A 22817-nucleotide genomic window follows, 5' to 3' on the forward strand; every position below is an offset into this window, starting at 1 on the left:
TAGTGACTTCTCTCTAACATTACTTTTGTATAAAATACGACCATGTAGAAAGGGCTCCAACTGTTCTATTCACTCTTCACTTGAGCGTACCGGAGTAGTTGCGGTTCGGTTTGGATACATAAAATTATCTTATCTTATTTTATTTTAGTATTGTAATTTTTTTTAATTTTCACATAAAATATAATTAAAAAATTTAACTTTTTTAAATTTTAAAATAAAAATTATATTAAAAAATTATATTATAATAATATTTTATTTTATTTTTAACAAAATATCTCATCTATCTGATCTAAATTGCGTTATTAAATGAGACCTAAGGGGGAGGGCTCTTTGAAAGAAAGCGAAGCAGAAAGATTCCAAAATACATGGAAACTTGGGAGGGAGAATAAAAAAAGAACAATATACAAACTTCATCAAACCACTATCTAATTTGCATCGTGCAAGCACCACAAAATGTAATAACAAAAAATATGACAAATAATAAATTTAATAAAATATATGAAAATTGAACATTTTTTAATTTAATGGATGAAAATCTCTCATAGCCTTTTAATTTCGTTTAGATATAAAAACGATTTCATCTCATCTCATTTTATTATTATAATTTTTTTGAATTTTTACATAAAATATAATAAATAATTTAATTTGTTTAAATTTTAAAATATTAATAATATTACAAAATAATATTTTATTTAATTTTTAATTTTTATTAAAAATTATTTTATCTTATTTTACTATCAAACGCTGCCTTAATAGTTTAAAATAGTGGTCAAAATAGATATTTTTAATATTTTATGATGGAAGAAACTAGAAAGCTTACCTACCCATAAGTTGATTATTAAAAAAATAATAATGATAAAAAAAACCTTACCTACCCATCGTTTCAAAAATAAAATTCCTTACCTACCCATAATTGTAGTTGAAAGTTGAAACACGTGTTAACCGAATCATTTTCCTTGTCTGTGTATCCTCACGACGCTCGATCTCTTGTACCTGAAGGAATGACTAAACAATTATATCAAAGGAAGTGTTCAGTTATATAAAAAAAACAGTTTATAATAAAAATAGGTTTATAATATAATATATACATAAAAAGTTACATTAATTTAAATTTATTTTATAAACATTTTTATAATTAAAATATTTCTCTTCAAAATTATAACAAACTTATAAAACAAGCATTGAAACAATACCTCAAAGAAGGATCTAGAATTCACCGTTTTCTTCATCTCCAAATTATAAATAATTTGTTTATACATCACCTCACATTGGGCTAATTAGACTAAACCCATGACTAATCTAAAAGTTTTGCAAAATAATTTCATGGTATTTTATATTCAATAGTCGGATTAGGAAAAAAAAAAAATATATATATATATATATATATATGAACTCTACTTCTTGCCAGAGAATCAAATTATATGATAAGTAATGTTAGATACAGTTATAATTATGTAAATATGACTTATTTTTTAAAAAAAATAATAGGATTTATTATTAAAAATTGAATTTTTTCATATAAATTTTTATTTTTTTTAAATTTACTTGATATTTATGCATTACATAAATGCAAATATCACGATAAGAGCATTCACAATTGTTCATTTATATTATCATTTAAAATACATCACTAAATTTTACTTTTTATATTTTACATATTGATTTTTACAATATATCATACATCAGTTTATCTATTTTTTATTTATATCATTTAAATAATATTTTTTATTATTTTTAAACATTTCATTTTTATCAATAAATTTGTAATATCCATATATATATTTTTTATATTTGCAATATATCATTATATACAATATAATATAATTCAATCCTATACACACAAATTTAAAATATATAAGTCAAATAAAATAAAAACTAAAATCAAAATATAAAAAATTGAATAAATAATATTTCCAATATATTTTCTAAGAAATAAAATAAAATAAAAGTATTTTAAATGATGAACAATAAAAAGAATTTGTATTAAAATATTAAAGTAAAAAGAAATTAAGGAGTAAATAAAGTATAAATAATTTTAAAAATTATTTAATGAATGAACAGTAGCAATTTATATTTTACATTTTTTTTACATAATCAAATCAAATTCATTTTATGAACAATTTTTTAAATAATTTATATTTTTTATATTATATATTAGCAGAATGGTCTAATATAATTGTGGGCAAAAGTTTTTCTCTATTCCTTGACTGATGTACCAAATTTTCTTGATGGCCTACACTGATTGGTTCCACCATTGCCGGTAATTAATGATTCCAGAATGCGTCTTCTTTTTAGTTTTTACCCCGACACGACGCCCATGACTATAAGTAAGCGCGACTTGTGGCGTGGGGATAACGCCAGGTGCCAGACTGCCAACCAACGTCGAGTCCTCTCTAGGACCGACTAGGAGCTCGTTCTATACTGCGTCTCCGTCAAAGGGACTTGGATACTCTGACTTTGCTTCTCCACGATCTAAGATATTTTGGCAGATTTTTCAATTTCGTTTCATTTCAATTAAATATTTTAAATTTTTATATAAAATATAATAAATAATTTAATATTTATAAATTTCAATTCAATTTTTTTTAAATCTTAAAATAATTATAATATTAAAAAATAATATTTTAAACTTTTATCTAAGACTAAATTTTTTTTTATCTCGCCATCCAAATTATTACATTTTGGATAACTTGCGATCTTAATAATAAAAAATAAATAAATAATTTATAAATAATAATAAGTTTTTTGTGGATAATAATAAATAATAATAAAGTAATTTGGTACAAATCTATTCTATATAAATGAATAATATTAAATACATATCCTTTTTTGTAAAAAAATGAAATTTATAATTAAATATTTATTTATTTTACGTGAATTTTATATTTACTTATTTTTTTTAAAAGAAGTGTATAACACTTATATTCTATAATTGTAAATATTATTTCTCTCTTATCTATATCTTAAAATTCTGACTGAATTTTGAAAGATTTTTGTCTGTGTTCAAGATATTTACATCTGAAAACAAGTTCAAATTCTAATTTAAGAATTCCATAAGCAGATATAGATATATAAAATATACTAGCGGTGAAGTGACGTGCGAGGCACGTTTGCCCTGTATTTAATTGTTCTAAAATATAAACATATAGTGTAGAAGAAGAGAATTTAATGATAAAGTCTATGCGAATAATATAGATTATTCTAATTAGAAACTACTAATTTAAATAGTAATAAGTTTAAACAAACTATAAGTTCAACTAAATTTGGAAGACAAACTAATTCAAATTACAGTTTGTTTTTTAAACGACTAAATATTACATAATTGTTTTTTTTCTTACTGAAAGTAAAGTTTTGAGGCTATGTATTTAGATGTGGTGTGTTCTCCTCATTCACAGCATTTATGGAGAGAACATTGAAGTTTTTGTGGCGTTGTTTTTGGAGTTGATCTAAATCTGCACCCAATTGTATGATCCATTTTTTGCTTGAACATAATTTTGCCATATTTTGGATATATGGTAAATGTTCCTGCATGAAATAAATTTAGAGTATAAGCATGATTATCAAAGATTTATAGGCATGTTAATATAGAATATATAAAGTATAGTGAATAAATATAAATGTAGTGTTTGTGTCTAATTGTTATAATCATGTACAGTTCTGTCCATTAAACGGTTAGTTTTCAACCAAAAAAGTAGATTAAATGGGCCTCTTTAACTTTTGGTAATTAAGCCTTGATCTTATGCATATCTTGTACGTACCTACTTACAGTTAGTGTTTTTACATCATTTTTACTGTACTGGATCATTTGATCAGAACATGAGTATCATGTATAGGAGATGATCTTTTCTTGTGGGAAGTGATTAAATTTTCCTTTGAATATATATATGAAGTGATTAAAGGCTACTGTTCAAAGGGAAAGAGAGAGAGGATGGTGAATACTTACACATGGTTGGGGTTAGAGATAAGGACAAGGTGCTGCTGCTAGAAGATGTCGCTACCAAGGAAAGGAAACTCTATGGCTTGGCAGGAGACCAACCAATTGAGGCTCCCTTTCATATCATTAGTGTATGAATGAAAAAACTTAATTAAACATATTGTTTAGTACTAACAATTAAAAAAAAATGCTAAAACATGGTGATGAGTCCTTCTCCATTTGGCTAGATTAGGGACTGCTGCTTGTATGCTTTTTTATTTTTTTTTTGTGTGTGAGTGAGCAACTCTAAATGCTGGCTTTAAGCTAATATATATATATATATATATATATATATGGGTGATCTCTTTATATTAATCATGCTAAAGCAGTACTAAAGTAAGTTTGTTTTTATGGGTAGAAGCTGGCATTTTATGGGTTCCACAGCATGTATGTATAGATTGCTTGAGCCAAAAGGGAGTGAGTTCCATTGATAATTCATTCGAAGAAATATCCTAAATTAATCAAAGATTTTAGGTTCTCAAAGTGTGGGGCAAAAGGAAAGACACCAGAATGGTGTCTTTCCTTGTTGCTCGAAGGCACCAGAAAATCCAGAGGAAGTAATAGGTGGCCTCCAACAAAAAAGCTACCAATAAATAAGTTAAGTACCACACAGTTGTAATTCTTCTACGTACGTAGGTGCATGATTTCACAATTCAGTATAATATATATATATAGACACAGTATCACACATAATCACATTTTTAATTCTTGAAACATGGTATGCATGCATAATTGATGTGATAATCTCTATATTATATTTATCAGAAGAGCTAAAATGGCATGCATGCATAAATGATGTGATATTGCAATTGATCTATACTTGGAGCTAAAAGCTAAATCCATCTTGGAAAATAAGATTGATTTTTACATACTAAAAACTTAGTTATTAAGTGAAAAGTTGGTTACCTCTCCGGTGTGTTCCATTAGTTCAATTGCTGTGCAACCTAGAGCTTCTTCTGCTATTTCAACAAAAATGACTGCCCCTAGTCGTCCATTGCCATCGTCAATGTCAATGTAGGCGCGACAGCTGTATAAACAAACTATATTTTTGAGTCTAGATAATTAAACAATATTTTTAATATAACATAAAATTGATTAAACAAATTATATTCATGATGTAAAATTTGAATATAACATATATACCGTGGTTGTGCATTACTCATATACTTGCAATGGTAACACATGAATTTTTCATTTTGTTCATATCCTGTCCCCTTTTTACATCCAATATAGGACATGTAGAAGAATATTTGATGGAGATCAACCACACAGATAGTTACTCTACTGATCAATTAGAATATTTCCATGTTAATTTGGAGAGTAGTACTGCTTGGTTTTACCCATTATCCTTCAGCTGATCGTGAACTCATACGTACGTACGTACCATATATATATAGCTCATGACATGCATGTAAGTACGTAGCACGACTAATATATACATCCAGAGCATTGTTTTATTTCTTGCAATTAATTATTTCTTTCTTTAATTAATTATTTCTTGCAGCTCTTTTATTTTATTTTATTTTATTTTATTTTTAAGTTTTGGGTCCCGGCCTAGCTAACAGCTAATACCCAACCTCACACTAAGTACACCTAGTCCCTGAATATCTTAATAATTATATATGATCTCTTAAGTCTAGATTAATAATCATGTCGATACCATATGTAGATACTTGGCCTTGGATCTTTTCACAAATCCGTGTGACATTTAAGAGTGCGTGCATAATGTTCATGTTCTCGTCTCATTTCTATCGCATTGTTTTGATGTAGCTGCATGCATTGTCTATCAACCATTAAATTAATGTTTATTATTTTTTAAAAATAATAATGGGAAAGAATCCCCTCTCTACCCTCTATACACCCTCCCTAGTATGTACACCCTGGCCTCACTTGTATTAGCTTAAACAGAAAAGTTTCTTCTAATTAACTTCAATGGGCTTTATGGAATTTTAATGAAATAGACTCCTATTTAAACATTTCTATTTACATTATATTATATATTCAGTTTTATGCAAAAAAAAAAAAATGACTATTATTTATTAATATCAAATAATTAGATATTTTTAAACATATATTATTTTTTGTAGTGACTTTATAATGATTTTGGCTATGATACTGATGTTATTAGGGACATTGCTAAGTTTTCCATTTAGAGTTATTTTCAATCTAAACAATCCTATTTACATTATAATATATATTCAATTTTATGCAAGAAAAAAAGAATTGATTGATATTTATTAATAACAAATAATTAGATATTTTTTAACATAAATTATTTTTTGTAGTGAATTTATAATGATTTTGACTGGGATACCGATGTTATTAGGGATATTACTGAGTTTTTCATCTAAAGTTATTTTCTATCTAAACATTCATATTAACATTATATTATATATTCAATTTTATGCAAAAAAAAAAAACTTAAAATAAATAAAATAAAAGAAGCTGAACGAATATCATGATATAGCTTGCTTTTGTAATAAAGTAATGATATTGTTATAAATGGTTATTAAGAACATTATATTGTTAGCATTTCATTTGCAATTATTCAACTTAAATAAGAAGTTTATTACATAAAACATCATAAGTATAATAAAGTCCTATACATGCTTGAATTAAACCTCTAAAGTTATTTTCTATCTAAACATTCTTACATACATTATATTATATATATTCAGTTTTATGCAAAAAAATAAAAAATAAAAAGAAAAATAAAGAATTGAGTATGTTATTAGGAACATTACTAATTTTTTAATGTAAACATTCCTATTTAAAGAAAAAGAAAGAAATGACTATTATTTATTAATAACAAATAATTAAATATTTTTCAACATATATTATTTTTTTTATTGAATTTATAATGACTTTTTTTTTTTCTTCCTCAGGTTGTCTCTCGGTGGCCCGAATCTTCCTCACCGACAGTTTTGCTTCAGCCCAGCGCGGCGCCGCCGTGCGCCGGCCAGTCTCACCGCCACCACCAGGGAGTCCCTCTCACGCCGACGACCACCCGAGGCACCATGGATGTCCCCCACGCGCAGCCGTAGGTGTCCCCCGCGGAAACCCATCCGAAATGGGTTTTTCCCATTTCTCTCAACCGGCGCCGCCGTACGCGGCCACCTACCGTCACGACCACCACAGCCGACTACCCCTCACGCCGGCGACCAACCCAGCCACCAACGATGTCCCCCACGCGCAGCCCTAGGTCTCCCCCGCGGAAACCCATCCGAAATGGGTTTCTTCCATTTCTCTCAACCAGCGCCGCCGTAGGCGGCCACCCAGGCCACCAGACCTCCACCACTTCACACCGGCGACAAACTCTACCAGACCCGGCGACCACGAACTCCCCTTTCCCTCTCCGTCGCACACTACCATTAACACGCAGACGGCAACTCTCTCTTCCTCTCGTCAAACCGAAAACAAACACAGAAGAAATATGCGAGAAAGACGAAAAACAACATGCAGAAATGAGATTAGGAATTTTTGCATACCAAACGGCGAGAAGAAAACTCTCAAAGAGCACCGTAAGAGATATTTCTTCCTCAACTCGAAACGTCCGCAGATTGTAGAAATTATCTTGTATTCCATCTCTTTTATGAAGGTGAGATATTTTGTCGAAGAAACCAGACGTTTAAGAATCAATTAAGATGTAAAAACGTGACTGAAATGAACGATAGAAGAGGACGACCCAGTTGAATCCATTGAGCCACTGTTCATTACTGTAGATCTTATACGCACTTTTAAGATATAAGGGGATTTAAGTGTATATATTGCTTATTGAGTTATGATTTGTTTTTTAAATTTGTTCCTGAAGAAGTGAAAACAAGTTTCAAATTTTCCATTTTTTGGAGTTAAAGCTCGTCCCATTAGGATAAGTATAATAAAGGCTGTTTTGTTTGAAAATTAGCCGCATTCCATTTTTCAAAAGAACTTTAGTTCATAACATTTAATATAAATTAAAATAATATAATAAATTATTTCATGGCATGTTTGAAAATCATTTTCATTCTGTCTCATTTTATCTTATTTCATTTCTAAATATTACTAAAATAATAAAATATAAACACTTTCAATTTAATTATTATAAATTTTTCAAACTAATAATTATAACTTAATCAAATTTTTAAATAAAAAATAAAAAATAATTTAATTTTTTCAAATCTTAAAATTAAAAATTATATTCTAACAATATTTAACTTTATAATATATTTTATTTAACTTTTTTTTTTCTCTCGTTTTCTAAAACTAAAAAGATACTTAATTCAAACTGTCTTATTAGTATTTATAAATTATGTTATTACTTTTCATAAAATTCTTATCTCATCTACTCGGAACTGAACTCTTCGTAAAAATGTTAAGTCGTTTATTTATTCCTGTTGGCTTTATTGTCCGACACGCTAACATTAAACATTTGTTAAGCGTTACTACTACAATTTTTCTGACAATGCAAAATTATTTATAGAAAATCACATCCACATAATGATTTTTATAATTTTTATATAATAATATTTTAAATAATAAATATTTTATAAAATAATTTATAAAGAATAATATTATTTTATAAAAATGCCTCTAATTAATAACTTAATTGTATAAAGAATTGTAGATATAATTGTGTGTATATCTTTATTGACAAATTTCCACTTTTACAATATCTTTATTTAGAGACTTATATGGGTATTAAGGCGACATTTATTTTGTTTTAGGTAGCAACACTTTATCATTTATATTAGCCAATTATCATTTGCGTCGTGTCATTTTTATTTTTTTAAACTTAATTTTATAATAAAAATGGTAGGAGATGAATTAAATTTTTGAGATAGATTGGGAAATCCTTCACCCACTCCATCTAGGGGTTGCACCAACTTGTCATGGCGAGAAAAATTTATATTATAACCGTGGTATGTGAAGTATGTAAATATTGTATAATTATTTTAAAAAAGAGTGAAATCTATTATTAAAAATTTAATTTTTTTTTATTTGAGTCTTATATTTTATTCATTTTTTTCAAAATAATCACGTGATAGTTACATAGTTTACGACTGCAAATATATTTTCTCAGCATGTATTTAAAAAAGTTACTAATATTGATTGAAAATAAATATCTTTTCCAAACGATTTTCAGCCACTTGTGGACATTGACATTTTTTATTGTTAATTATTTTTGGGGCAATCAGTCGTATATTATAATCAATGCACTCTAATCTTATCTCGTCATATCAATATCATCAAACATTTACCAACTTGTTTTACCTTTCAAACTTCAAAGCGACGATTATCTTAGCTCATAAGAATATGTTCATGTCTTATTATCTCTAATGGATGAATTGTACTCGTATCAATCTTGCGTAAATTTTTTTATAAAAAAGTAAATCTTATTATAATTATTTTATTTATAAAAAAATGAATCTAAAAAAATGAAGATTATTATTCTCACACATCATACTTTATTTTTATTTTATTATTTTTAGACTAATTGAATTATTTTACTCATCATCCATACACTACATATTTGATAAGAGAAAAAAATATAATGTGTGATGTATAGAAATGATAAATATAATTTTTCTAAAATAAAACATCCATGTTTTTAAGAAATATTCAAACTTTAATCGACTCTCAATAAAAACAAAGGAAGAGTTTCACCTTAAAAACAATATAACGTATTTATACTGTTTTGAACTTCTAGTGAAAAGGTTGAGAAACACCCTCTAGAAGTGGGATTTAATTAAAAATTTTCAATAATTAGTTTCGTATTATATCATTCACCCTCTCACTAATTTTTATCTAAAATAAAAAGAATAATAACTATTTTATTTATCTTAGATTTTATTAATTTATTACTAGTCACGAAAATTAATGACTCCATGAGTTAACCGTTAAATGTTGAAAATAATAGAACTCAAGACATAATCTCTCAAACATAAATCATTTAGCTGAAATAATAATCAAAATATCAGATTATCCGTGGCGGAGAAAGTAAGAAAGCTTAAACTCTCGGGTGTAAATAGAAATACGTAGAAATACTGGGAAGTTTGGCGAACAATGGCGGCTGGTAAGGAGGGAGAGAATACTGAGACTAGAGAGTTGGTGAACGTGGCGCAACCGTTTTGGAAATCAGAAAAGAAAAGTTCACTGTTACTTCCTAGTTCCCATCCCCAATTTTCCACTCCAAAACTGCAAATCAAAAGGTATCTGTAATCTTTATAGCTCCTTACACACTCACCCATCCCCTCCCTCCCTCTCTCTCTCTCTCTGTCTCTGTCTCTTTGTGTGTCTGTCTTTGAGTTCCACTTTTTGTGGAATTGTGCTGCTTTTTTCGGGGGGTTGTTCCAAACTAGCGGGAAGTTCTACGGTACTGTTAGATCGTTGATCTCGCTTCTACAACCCGGTTAGTGATTTTGATTTCGTGTATATACGGAAATACCCGTTATGTTGAATGCTTTCGAGGTGATCATTTTCGTGATTCCAATTCCCGAGTTTGGATCTGTCAGTTTATGCGCTTCGGTGTAAATTGAGATCTATTCATAGAGTGAACGATTCTTAGTTTTCTATGGGTTTTTTCGCTATTCGATCTGTTTCGCTGTCAAGAAACCCTGAAAGGAATAGATAAATCAAATCTTTGAATTCTGAAGAATTTTGCTAGGTAATTCCAAAGCACGTTTTTCTTAACGATCAAGCGGGACGCTAATGTTCTCAATCTGTTTATGTTTTCTTGGTGGGGTTGAAAATCCAATGTAGTTGTTGTTAAAACACGAAGAATTTTGAGAGAGTGATGGATCTGAGCACTATAACTTGTTGGTCTGATTTTTTCGGTTAATCTGGTCAATCCCTTGGAGTGAAGAGTGAGTGCCCTGTTGGCTTACGGCGAAGGCCACTTTGAGTAGCTTTGCTCACAGCTTGTACTTTCTTAATACAGAATATAATATAAGAAATTGTAATGTAGCTCTGCATGCTCCTTCTCTTGTCCAGCTTTTAGAAGATGGAATCAGGATCATGGCACATCGAGAAAAGAGATATTTCTAGAAGCGAATCGTTTGGAAGAGATGTTGACAATGCGCCTGAAACTGGGTGTCTCTCCATTGTTGTGCTTGGTGCTTCTGGAGATCTTGCTAAGAAGAAGACCTTTCCGGCACTCTACCACCTCTTTCTGCAGGTCTGCTTGGACTCTTGTTCAGGATTCGGTGTATTGCTTTCGTGATTTAAATTTATTGGGAATCTATTTTGGAATTGAGATGGACTTTCATCTTCGACTAGTTCCTTTGAAATTTTGAGTATAATTGGATGATTTATAGTCTTCTCATTTTGTCTGCATGTCTTAAGACAATGCCTTACGTTGATCTTTGTCTTCTATCCATTTTGATGGAAGTTTATTACACCTCTGAAAGACAAATGAGAATCTGAGCTTCTGTTTATTAAGACTACCTAAGAAGTAGAGTTGCTTTGGTGTTCTTTGGAGCCGTCAACTGATACACTCACTTTAAAAGGCATTGGCTTGTCTCAGGGATTCCTGCCTTCCGAAGAAGTTCACATTTTTGGCTATGCAAGGACTAAGATTTCAGATGATGAGCTAAGAAATCGCATTCGCGGGTGAGATGCATTTTGTTATCTGTTTCTGCATGATGTAATGTGTAGGAACAATAATGTTTGTGTGAACATCCATATTTTGTTCCACGCTTGGCAATTATCTTTGTCAATAATATATACTTCTAAAACAAACTATTAATTATATCTAAATAAACCGTATTTTCAGGGTTGATACTTGGAAGAACAAAAGTATACCTGCCAAAATTTCCTTGATTTTTTTTCCACTTTCATTTTTCTTTCGTGCGAATGCGTTTCTTTTGTTCTATTATTATGTCTGTTCACTTCCCTTTCGCCATTTTTCCCCCATTTATGGTATTGTGGTTCTCACTCACTTAAAGTGTTTCTTCAAAGGCTTCTTTAATTTGTTTATAAGAATAGCTCATGATGTGGAATGATTTAGATATGATGGATAACTGCAGGTATCTTATCACTGACAAAAGTGCTTCAACGGAGCACTTGGATAATGTAACCAAGTTTCTCGAACTGGTTAGCACAGCCCTTATCCTGCATCAGTTTGGATTCTTTGGAATCATTTATGTGGTCTCCCACAAGTAAAATGTATTTGTTTCAACTTATTGTTTATTATTTTTTTTTGTAGGTTAAATATGTAAGTGGTTCATATGATTCTGAGGAAGGTTTTCAGCTGCTGGACAAGGAAATTGCAAAGCATGAGTTATCAAAAAATAGCGTGGAGGGGTCATCTCGGAGACTCTTTTATCTGGCACTTCCTCCATCTGTTTATCCATCTGTATGCAAGATGATCAGGCATAATTGCATGAATAAATGTTAGTTGTTCTAACTCATATTTGGCATTGTGACTACTGATAAAAAAATATTTGTCATTGTGGCCGGAATTATCAATTAACTCTGGTTACTACTGTTTGGTCATTTATGTTTAGAAGGTGTATTTCACTCATTTTTGTTGCAAGATCTGCATGAGGTTGGTGCCTGTTATAAAACAACTGTAGTATATCGTGTGGACATGTACACTAACGTGGATTCTGAAATACAGCTCCATGTATTCTTTGACATGCTTCTAGATAGTTGCTTAAAGATTTAAAATAGGAAAGATGGGGGATGCCCAGATGGGTAGCCATTTGTTGAAGAATACAGATCACTATCTGATATGTATCTGCTGTGTGTTAGTCCGGAGGTCCCATAGATGTTTTACTCTAGGCTTCTTCATTCTTCTTTGTGTATAATAGTTTCATTATTTTTTAATGATCACACTGTGCTCATAGAAGTTGTCGTTTGGTCACTAAGCGTGATTCTAGGAACTTGTTGCTCAGTCATTGGAATTACAAAGATGTTATTACAAATAGCATTTTTGCCTTTGAGCATTGGTCTGATGTAAGGAAGAAGTCTAAAAGCATACCTGAATTTCTGTTTATGTAGCCAGATAATGGCGAAAGAAAATTAGGCCCTCTATTTCCCACTTAATGTCATAATTCACTGTTTCTGTTATTTTGTTGAACCTGTATGTTTATTTATAAAAGTGGAAAATGCTGTTCGACTAGCTAAAGTTTATTTAAGATCTATTGAGGATTGGTAAATTTTGTTTGTTGAATCAAGCAAGTTGGCATTTTGATTCCTATATGAGATGTAGATTTAGAATATCTGATACAACACTTTCTGAATGAATCATCCAATTATTTGCAGCCGATCTTGGTGGATGGACTCGAATTGTTGTTGAGAAGCCTTTTGGCAAAGATTTGGAATCTGCAGAACAACTCAGTTCCCAGATTGGACAGTTGTTTGATGAACCACAAATTTACCGGATTGATCATTATTTGGGAAAGGAATTGGTGCAGAATTTGGTAATATATGTGTTGATAAGTCTTAGTTTCTGCTCATTTGGTTTCACGACTCTGATTATTTACTTCTTACCTTAAATATGCAGTTGGTTCTACGATTTGCAAATCGCTTCTTCTTGCCCCTCTGGAATCGTGACAATATTGACAACGTACAGGTGTGAATCCTTCTTTTCACCAATCATTTTGAAAGTTACTAACCTATGTTGAGGCTGAGATAGTACCTTCATAGCAATGAAGTAAGGGGTACTCTGTGTCCAGGCTATGTCTTATTGTCCCCCAATGAATGGGCACCTCTATTTTTAGGATTTTAACTTTCATTGGTCTCCTGATTTAACCGTGATATTTACAAGATCATCGTGTATGTTGTTTGTTTTTTCTCTGGCAGATTGTGTTCAGGGAGGATTTTGGGACAGAAGGCCGTGGTGGATATTTTGATGAATATGGGTATGTTCTGTAAATGTTGTGTGTCTCAGTTTGTTTGTTGAGCACAAGCTTAAAAGAGCAGTTGTTTCTTTTTCTCCTCAAAATTTTCCATTTATCTCTAAATTTCTTGTATAGGAATATTTTTAATTACTACTTGCTAGCTATAGTTTCTGCTCATATTGGAATTCCCGTAATTTTAGTTCTAATTGGCTTAATATAATTTTTTTTATAATTGGCTTAATATATTTGAGGATCTATAGTTGGGGCTTACCTGCTTTTTATGACTTATGCATCGCACACCTCTTGTGGATCTAACTTTCAACAGTTGAATAGATCTTGATACAAGGGAAATCTAACTAGATTTATTGTTCTGGCAGAATTATTCGCGATATCATTCAAAATCATCTATTGCAGGTAAGACCTGGGTATTACGATAAAGCAGATTTTGTATCCTTAGATGCCATCTCTGCATGATTGATTATTTCTTAATGCTGGGTTTTTTGGTAGCATTTAGGAAGGGGGAGTGTTATTGCCATGCCCTGAATTGCAATATTTCTGATTTCTTTTTAGTTTTTCATGTTACTTTTTCTTATGATAAGATACCTATAGAAACTTGGTGGATGTGTGTTGTGGCAACATCTCCAGCTATAACCTTCCTTGCTTAGGCTTTTGTTACCCCAAACTCCCTGGACGACCGATTGCCATACAACCTCCCAATCCATGACCAATATATGAAAGGTGTCTAAAATTTGACAATCTACAAAGTGCAGGTTCTCTGTCTAGTTGCCATGGAAAAGCCAGTTTCTCTCAAACCTGAGCACATTCGGGATGAGAAAGTGAAGGTATGTAACTTTACAACCCCAATGCAAGGAGGAAATCTGTTAAGTTATTATCAACTGATATTAATGCTCCCAAAACTTCTCTCTTACATACTAAGAAACAAAGACGTGTTCCCCCCCCCCCAAAAAAAAAAAAAAACCACTCTGTCTTGCTCAAATTTACCTATGACAATAGACTTTCTAAATGAACAAAGGGAGTACAATGATCTTTTAAGATTTAAAGGAATATATTAGTTTTGAAAGATCTTTTAAAGTTAATAATCTTGTTTTTTTTGTCTTAGTCGTTAAGCTTTTTTTGATAAGTAAGTTAGTCGATAAACTTTTCCCCATGATACCTTTTCTTCTTAGTTATATGATTTGTCCATTTAATAATTTTTTTCCTTGGTAATTTGCTTTGAGTTCCAGACATGTTTTCTTACATTGATTGCTGATATTATTTGAATATCAGGTTCTTCAATCAGTTCTTCCAATTAAAGATGAAGAGGTTGTTCTTGGACAATATGAAGCCTATAGGGATGATCCAACAGTTCCTGATCACTCAAACACTCCAACTTTTGCAACTGTAGTTCTGAGAATACATAATGAAAGATGGGAGGGTATGATATATTTTCACCATTTGTTTGGTCTTCTTTTGAAACTTCTTTGTAGTTAAGAGGAAAAAAGTAATATCTGAACCTCACATTTGGGTATTCAATTAAAGGATAATGTTGTTCGACTTCTGCTCACAGTCCAGTCCAATTTCTTATTCAGGTGTCCCATTTATACTTAAGGCCGGGAAAGCGTTGAATTCGAGAAAGGCAGAAATACGAGTTCAGTTTAAGGATGTTCCTGGTGATATATTCAAATGTATGGCATCAGACCTTCAGAATTCTGGTGACTTGCCTTCTAGATTTTGCTTGGTTCTGCTATGTGTCTTTTCTTGCTTTCTTGATTCAAAATTTGTTACACTTTTTTACTGTCATGGCCCGAAGAAATTTGTTTAGGTAGCCACTGTCTACAATTCTATTTTGAAGTATGAACTAGAAGTCGGTTTCCAAACATTGGAAGGGTGAAAAGGGAGGAGGGGGACTTGTCATTTCCTACTGGTAGATGGCATATCTTTTACTTGTGGATCTGTGATAATCTAGTGCAGGACTGAAAGTACAACAACTTACTGGTGTGTTCATGCAGTTAAAATTTTGGTGTCAAAAGTCAGAAAAGTCATGATTATTAGCTTAGTGAACATTTCTGTGAGCTTTATTGCAGTGGGGAATATGCAGAACGGCTCATTTTCTATTTCTCCTATACGATTTATTTTCAAGTCTTCTTGATCTCTACATATAACTCCATATGGTCTTGCTGCCATTTACCTCTTGGTTGGCTTTCTATATTCAGTGTCTGTCTATGTTTTCGCTCATACCACTGCATTTATATTATGCTTAGTGGTCTGTCAAATATTTGTTCACCCAAAAGTTATCCAGTTATTTATCGAACATTCTCTCATTGTATAGGTAAAAAGCAAGGGAGAAATGAGTTTGTCATACGCCTTCAACCTTCAGAAGCCATGTACATGAAGCTGACGGTATGCTCATGATTCTAATATAATTGTGAGGATTTTTGGTCCCACAACGGTTGAGCTGGTACCTGCTTATGTTTGGGGCATCGGGTAAAGTAGATATTGTTCTCAATGTCTCGCATGCAGGTCAAGCAGCCTGGACTGGAGATGTTGACTGTCCAAAGTGAATTAGACCTGTCGTATAGGCAACGTTATCAAGGGGTTACAATCCCAGAGGCTTATGAACGTCTAATCCTTGACACGTATGATCCTTGTCCTTCCATAATCTTGTTGTCTGATAATTCTGCTTTTATTTGAGGCAGTCAGTGCATCTGTTTTCAATTGCATGTATAACTCTAGCGCAATAGTAATATAGGACTTGAGATTGAGGATTAATATTCATTGAGTGGGAAATTTGTTTTTACAGAATAAGAGGTGATCAACAACATTTTGTTCGCAGAGATGAGTTGAAGGTATGTGGACATTGTACATTAAGGGCCTGTTTGGGAATACAACTGTTCTCATATATTCTCAAACTACTTCACTACTATTCACTACTGTTCACAAACTTTTTCACTATTATTCACAGATATTCTGAAATATTCTTAGTATCCAAATGAATCAAGATTGTGTTTGGATGGAAGAATTTGGATTTGGATTCAAATCAACCATGATATTTGAATTCATGATTTAAAAGGCTTAAAATCTTGTATGATTTTGGTGTAAATCCAAATCCAAGTCCAAATTTTAATTAATGGTCCAAACGGGGGATTTGGATTGTAAAGACCCAGATCTAGATCTCCAAAGTCCAAATGCACCATAAGTGAAATATCTTAACACAATAGTGTCAATTTCCAATTTGACGGTTGTGTGAACCATCAGGCGGCGTGGGAGATATTCACCCCTCTTCTGCATAGAATTGATGATGGAGAAAAGAAGCCGCTTCCATACAAACCAGGTAGCCGAGGTCCTGAAGCAGCAGATGAGCTGCTAGCAAAAGCCGGTTATGTTCAAACACATGGCTACATATGGATCCCTCCCACCTTGTAGACTTGAGCATACTTGGTTTTATGGTGTGTCTATCCTGTTGCCTGCCTTTAAATATAGTTTGTTATGAAAAACTGAATATTGCATAAAGCTTGATAAGCTCTATGATCAGAATAAGAATCTGGTATGGTGTGTATTAGAGAGATACTTGAGCATTATATAAGCAACAACAGATACAATTCACCACCTTTTTGTAATAAATTGCTGATGTTCAGGAACGGCCTGCCTTTTTGTTTGGTCTTGGTCTTGGTCTTGATGTTCTCACTCTTCAGACTGCGTTGGTTCCAGGCTAAATAAAGTAATAAACCTTCTGTTACACAATTTATGCAAATTAGTTTGTTTTTTTTTTTGTTTTGTTTTTATTTCTATATTGGTGGTAACTAAAGTTTTGTTAAATTATCCATATTTCTTTGAATTTAATTACATCGTCTGACTGACACAAACATCAGCCTAATTGGGAACTTTTTTGGACTAGAAAGGCTTGCTTTTACTTCATGTCCTAAAAAAAGAAAAAAAAAAAAAAGGGATGACCATTTGTTAATTTGTTGGATTCTCTACCGACCTTTCATCTTTCTTGGTTCCTTAATTTGGTGATCCTCTCTCTTTTCTAATCATTTAAATTCGATTATCTTTTCGTTTATTCATTTTTTCTTCAGTCTATCCATCGAGTGGTCCCCAAAACCATATGACAGCAAACACCTCCTCTTATATGATAAGCCAAGCCCCGCAACGATCCAAATCAATCAGATAGCACGTGCAATCAATTATCCGGTATAAATCCTCAATCATTTTTATTTATTGTTTTCATTAATTTTTTTTTCATATTCTTAAATATTTTCAAAAAAATAAAAAATAAAAATAAAACATCATTAAAAAATACTTTCTTGTTAAGTATATATAATTTTTAATTTTTTTTATATCGGGACAAATCCTCAGGTGATTAATGAAAAAAATGCATTTTTTTTATTAATGATCTAAATAGATATATTATTATTTTCTTATTTTTTAGGATGAGGAATTTATTAATTTATTATCGTGTTGAGTAAAACAAAAAATAATAAAGGAAAATGATAAATTTATAAGATTTTTATAATTATATTTTGAATGAAAGATAATTATATAAAATTAAAAATAATCTTAATAAAGTTGTAAAATTGGTTGTAAACTAATTTTTTTTTTTTTTGAGGCACAAACTATATTATTAAAGAGTTGGAAGTGTATCAAACAACAAATTACCCCTAAAGAAAAGGAAAAAGAATAAAGGGATCACTAGTAGTCAAAGGAAACATATCTAATCCCTCGAACGCGAAGTACCTAAATTCTATTGGTCCAAGGATCGGGCTTTCTGATTCTCCACCCGCCTCTCTCTCTCTCTCTCCTGTGGCTCAGTCTCTGGGCTCTTATATTAGCCTCCCATCCTTTTCCTTTTCCGAATCCACTTCGATGGTTTGTTTTTCCTTCCCTTTCCCTTTCTTTGCTTCTCTCTGTTTCTGGGTTTCTCTATATACCTGACATTGTTCCTAAAGCGAAAAAAAGGGCATCGTTCCCTCTTCTTCGCGGTTGTATCTTGGTTTTCCTTCTATACCGCTGTTTTTTTTTTCCGTCTTTTTAATTGTTTTCCTTCTTTTCGTTGGTATCAATACGATCTAGTTCTCCCTCCTAGAAAGCTTCTCTTTTGAGCATCAGCTCCGCTCCTAAGATCATTCTTCAACCTGATTCATTAATTGGGTTTATTGTGTAACCTCCGATTCCGGTGCTTTTTTATTTTTTAGCTCTGTGTCGCCGGAATCGTGAGTTTTCTTCCTCTTTTTTCTTTTATTTGATAATTTAGGGCCTTTGTTTGGAAAGAAAAGCTTTGCGGGCATATATAATTGAGTTGTTTGACCCAGTCTAGGTGTCTTGCAATAGGGTTCCTACGAATCAAGAATGCCTCTTAGTCTCTCTGATGCCCACGCGGTTAGGAATTGTGAAGGTTCACGGGATTCTTGGAGTTTCCGGGGCTTGAATTCTGAGTCGGAGGGTTCTGATTGCAACAAAATGGGCAAGGCTGAGTTTGGAGGCTACGGTGAGCCGCTGCTTGTAGATGATGTCGTCGATAAGTTGCCTATCGATCCATTTGGAATGGATAAAAGGTCTACGATTACGATCACGGGTTGGTTTCAAGACTTGGTAGAGGAATCTGATTCAGGTTGTAATGGTTTTGGGTTTGATGATGCTCAAAAAGAGATTGCTGATCATCATGGACTCTTTGCAGGGCTGAATTGGCTGTGGAATGGTTCAATGAAGTTTGAACCAGAATTGGGTAACGTGAAAAAGGGTGGAATTTCAATTCCTTGTGATGGGTTTGATGGATATGGGGTTGACACTAGATTGCTTGATGGTGTTTTTGCACTGGATGGAAATGTGGAGGAGTTTATGAATTTCGGCCGTTTCGGAAATTGGTTTGTGAGCAAAGGTGCTCCAGAGTCGAGGGATTGTGGAAAAACTTGTTTTAAGGGTGTTGAAGAAAGTACACCCCATGATGCAATGTTTTTTGCTTTGGGATATCTGGGAGTGCAGGACCTTCTCACTGTAGAAAGGGTTTGCAAATCTTTGCGCGATTCGGTTAGAAGTGATGCTCTTCTGTGGAGGAGTATTCACATCGATCGGCCGTTGAGCGAGAAGATCACGGATGATGCTCTTCTGAAATTGGCTAACAGGGCACAAGGCACCCTTCAGTGCTTGAGCCTAGTGGACTGCATAAGAATCACAGATAGCGGTTTGAAGCGTGTGATTGAAACGAATCCAAGACTGAAAAAGGTTGGTGTTTATGATACAACAAATATCTTGGAACATAAATGATTTTTTCTCATCATATACTACTGCTTAATAGCTTATAGTCTTCAGCTATCATCGTTGAGACCGATTGATTTATAACAGATGCTCTCCTGTTATTTTTTCTTCCTCCGATAATGCCTAATGACTTTATCAGGTTGTCTGCGTATATAATCCTTGAGAAACAAGGGGTTGGGGAGGTGTGTCCAATTTGGGCTTGGTGTATTTTGGGTAGGTTTCATGGGATTTTTGGGTCATTAGGGGCTCTCTTGTATGTGTTAGGTGTTTTCTTGTATACGTCCAGTGTAGTTGGTTACTCCTATTGATTTTATATATATAATATTTTTACTTATAAAAAAATAAAAAATCCTTGAGACATTTTTTAGTTGCTATAGATACTATACATAACAAATAACAATTATGCACAATTCTTCTTCCATTTTAGATATTATCTGTACTCATAACAAATATGCACAATTCTTCTTTGTGGTATCCTCTCTCCTATCCATCACTGAATATGATATTTATGCCTTTTTGTGTATCAATCAAATCATAGGGAATTCAGGTATCCTATACAACTTGAGCAAGTCTGTTATATTTCAGATAGCTTTTGAAATAATTGTTGTGTTTTCTTAGCTGATATATTTTTTAAAGCATGTGTTGTACATAGGCCTGTTAGGATTCATTGGTCATCTCATTTAAGTTGGTGTCAATCTAGAAAAAATAAATTTGTAAGTAAGATGAGCTTTATTAATGATCAAGAAAATGGCACAAGGCCTCATCGAGATACACAGAGACTATACATCATTTACACCTAATGTGAGAGAGAGAGAGAGAGAGAGAGAGAGAGAGAGAGAGAGAGAGAGAGAGTCCCAGAAGGTAAATCTAGGACATAGGTGGGCTTCCATCCAATGGTAAAGTGAAAATTATGAATACGCAGAAACAAAAGTTCCAACTGTTGCAACTATTTCCTTGTCCTTTTTGCTCATCATGTTTATCTTGAACTTCTTTTAATTCATCATTAGCTAAATTCCTTTCTGGTTTTTGTTCTTCTGAGATTAAAAGTTAGAATTCATTATTGACTCACTTCTTGCATGCAGCTAAGCGTTCCAGGATGTGTAAGACTTAGTGTTGACAGCTTATTGGATATGTTAAGGGCCTTCAAGTCTGTTGGCTCCCCAGGAATAAAGCACTTGAGAATTGCTGGCATCCGCAGTATAACAGAAAAGCAGTTTGAAGAATTGCAGTTTCTTCTGAATGCAGATAACCATGTGGAGCAGAGTGCCCACAGGCTACGGATTTATAGTGGGGTTCCGTCTTATATATCTTGTGATGATGATTGTGCCATCGACATTGAGGCCTGCCCCTGGTGCCATGAGTTTAAACTAGTTTATGATTGCCCATCAGAGAGTTGTCAGGGGAAACATCAGGCTGATCATTTGTGCAGGGCTTGCATAATCTGCACACCGCGCTGTATCAATTGTGGGTGCTGCATTAAGGACCGTGATTATGAGGAAACATTCTGTCTAGACTCCCTTTGTTTGGATTGTTGGAAGCAGCGACTTAATTGCCCAGGTATGCTGGGTGAAAAAGGTGCTTCTCAGTGCACCATCTTTCGTCAAGAGACCAGTTACCAGTTTTGCTTCTATGGCTGATGGGAAAGACATTCTAAATTTCCACTGGCTGTAGGTTTTGGAGTAGAATCTTCATTGTTGCGCTCTCCAAATGAGTAATGCGATAGCCACCTGCGTAGATGCTAAAAGTGTGGTCTCCTGTCTCTGTGAAGAACATGCAGCCACTTGTGAGGACGGGAAATGTACCACCAGCACGGCTCTAACTGCGTAGTTGGTGCCTCTTTGACATTTTCTTGATTCTGGAGGTTTGAGGAGGAATAGAAGAAAATTAAAAATATAGAAAAAAAATCCTTAAAAAAATATAGAAAAAAATCGAATGAAAGAAGGGAACTGGATGAAAAAAAAAAGAGGACAGAAAAAAGAAACAATAAGGCAATGCTGGTCAAATAAAAGCAGGGTTTTGATTTATAATTGTGTCTTGAAATAGGGTGATTTCATGCATCTCTGGCTCATGTATTTGGAGACTGAAGAAGTTGATTTCTATATGCGACTCTGAAAGCGCGGAGGTAGCAGCTGTTTCTGGTAATATTTGCTCACAAAAATTGGGGGTTTCTCTAATGGATGCAGATGAGGAGAAATCATATTAATATGCAGAAAGTACTGGAAGAATTATAGCACTTGTGTTCTGTGTCAACTTTGTGATAGCTTGCTTTATCATGCAGGTAGTTGTTACACAAAGCTCATGTGATTTGTTTGTCACAAAGCTCAGTATCATTGGAACCCAAATAAATGTGGATGATTGAATGTCCAATTTTTGTTATGTTGCTATTGTTCCCAAGGATTTGCTTCTCATTCATATGCTCCCATTTTAGTATTAAAAAAGCATGTTTTTAGAATTTCGTATGACAGATGTAGGTAGGTACTCTCACAATAAACACTGTAGTTATGCATCAGCTTATAATTTCCCTATTTTCTTTGTCCATCTTTTATGAAGATGTAGGTTAGGTGCTCTGATGCAAGTGGCATTAGTTGTTGGTCTCCGATTCCTCCTGATTTTGTCCAGTCGTTAGATGTTTTTGTGAGGATGAAGAAGTTGCTTAGGACCCGCTAATGTGACTGCGTTTGGGACATTCTTGGTCCTTTTGTTTTCTGGAAGCTTTTGATGTCAAGGGCTACTACCTATATCCACGATTCCATCATGACTCATTTAAGTGA

The 22817-nt window shown here is 32.7% G+C and overlaps 2 protein-coding genes across 6 annotated transcripts; both read left to right on the plus strand.

Annotated features, from left to right (window-relative positions):
• The first annotated feature begins 10007 nt into the window (after positions 1–10007).
• LOC109010115 (glucose-6-phosphate 1-dehydrogenase, cytoplasmic isoform) lies at positions 10008–17461 on the plus strand. 5 transcript variants are annotated; one of them, XM_035695059.1, is made up of 16 exons: positions 10008–10161; positions 10943–11126; positions 11475–11560; positions 11977–12043; positions 12156–12342; positions 13217–13374; positions 13458–13526; positions 13757–13815; positions 14172–14208; positions 14565–14636; positions 15082–15229; positions 15384–15479; positions 16124–16194; positions 16315–16430; positions 16595–16640; positions 17050–17461. In XM_035695059.1, the coding sequence occupies exons 2-16, from the start codon at positions 10953–10955 to the stop codon at positions 17215–17217; spliced, it is 1554 nt and encodes a 517-aa protein (XP_035550952.1). In that variant the 5' UTR covers positions 10008–10161; positions 10943–10952; the 3' UTR covers positions 17218–17461. The 5 variants fall into 5 exon arrangements, with proteins under 5 accessions (XP_035550952.1, XP_035550949.1, XP_035550953.1 ...); XM_035695056.1 differs by having other exon boundaries at positions 10013–10161; positions 15384–15506; XM_035695060.1 differs by having other exon boundaries at positions 10014–10361.
• A 417-nt stretch (positions 17462–17878) lies between these two features.
• On the plus strand, positions 17879–22466 carry LOC109010116 (F-box protein SKIP14-like). The gene is made up of 3 exons (XM_018990836.2): positions 17879–17985; positions 19123–20013; positions 21129–22466. The coding sequence occupies exons 2-3, from the start codon at positions 19141–19143 to the stop codon at positions 21681–21683; spliced, it is 1428 nt and encodes a 475-aa protein (XP_018846381.1). The 5' UTR covers positions 17879–17985; positions 19123–19140; the 3' UTR covers positions 21684–22466.
• Positions 22467–22817: the final 351 nt, after the last annotated feature.

Source organism: Juglans regia, chromosome 10, assembly GCF_001411555.2.
Source record: "Juglans regia cultivar Chandler chromosome 10, Walnut 2.0, whole genome shotgun sequence".
Taxonomy (NCBI): Eukaryota; Viridiplantae; Streptophyta; class Magnoliopsida; order Fagales; family Juglandaceae; genus Juglans; species Juglans regia.

What these genes read in the sequence shown, in the direction of transcription:
- LOC109010115 (XM_035695056.1), top strand. Translation starts at nt 10,953, where the DNA reads ATGGAATCAGGATCATGGCACATCGAGAAAAGAGATATTTCTAGAAGC. An exon ending in AGGAATTGGTGCAGAATTTG is followed by an intron (nt 13,375 to 13,457) that starts GTAATATATGTG and finishes TTAAATATGCAG; the next exon opens with TTGGTTCTACGATTTGCAAA. An exon ending in CCATGTACATGAAGCTGACG is followed by an intron (nt 16,195 to 16,314) that starts GTATGCTCATGA and finishes TCTCGCATGCAG; the next exon opens with GTCAAGCAGCCTGGACTGGA.
- LOC109010116 (XM_018990836.2), top strand. Translation starts at nt 19,141, where the DNA reads ATGCCTCTTAGTCTCTCTGATGCCCACGCGGTTAGGAATTGTGAAGGT. An exon ending in CGAATCCAAGACTGAAAAAG is followed by an intron (nt 20,014 to 21,128) that starts GTTGGTGTTTAT and finishes TCTTGCATGCAG; the next exon opens with CTAAGCGTTCCAGGATGTGT.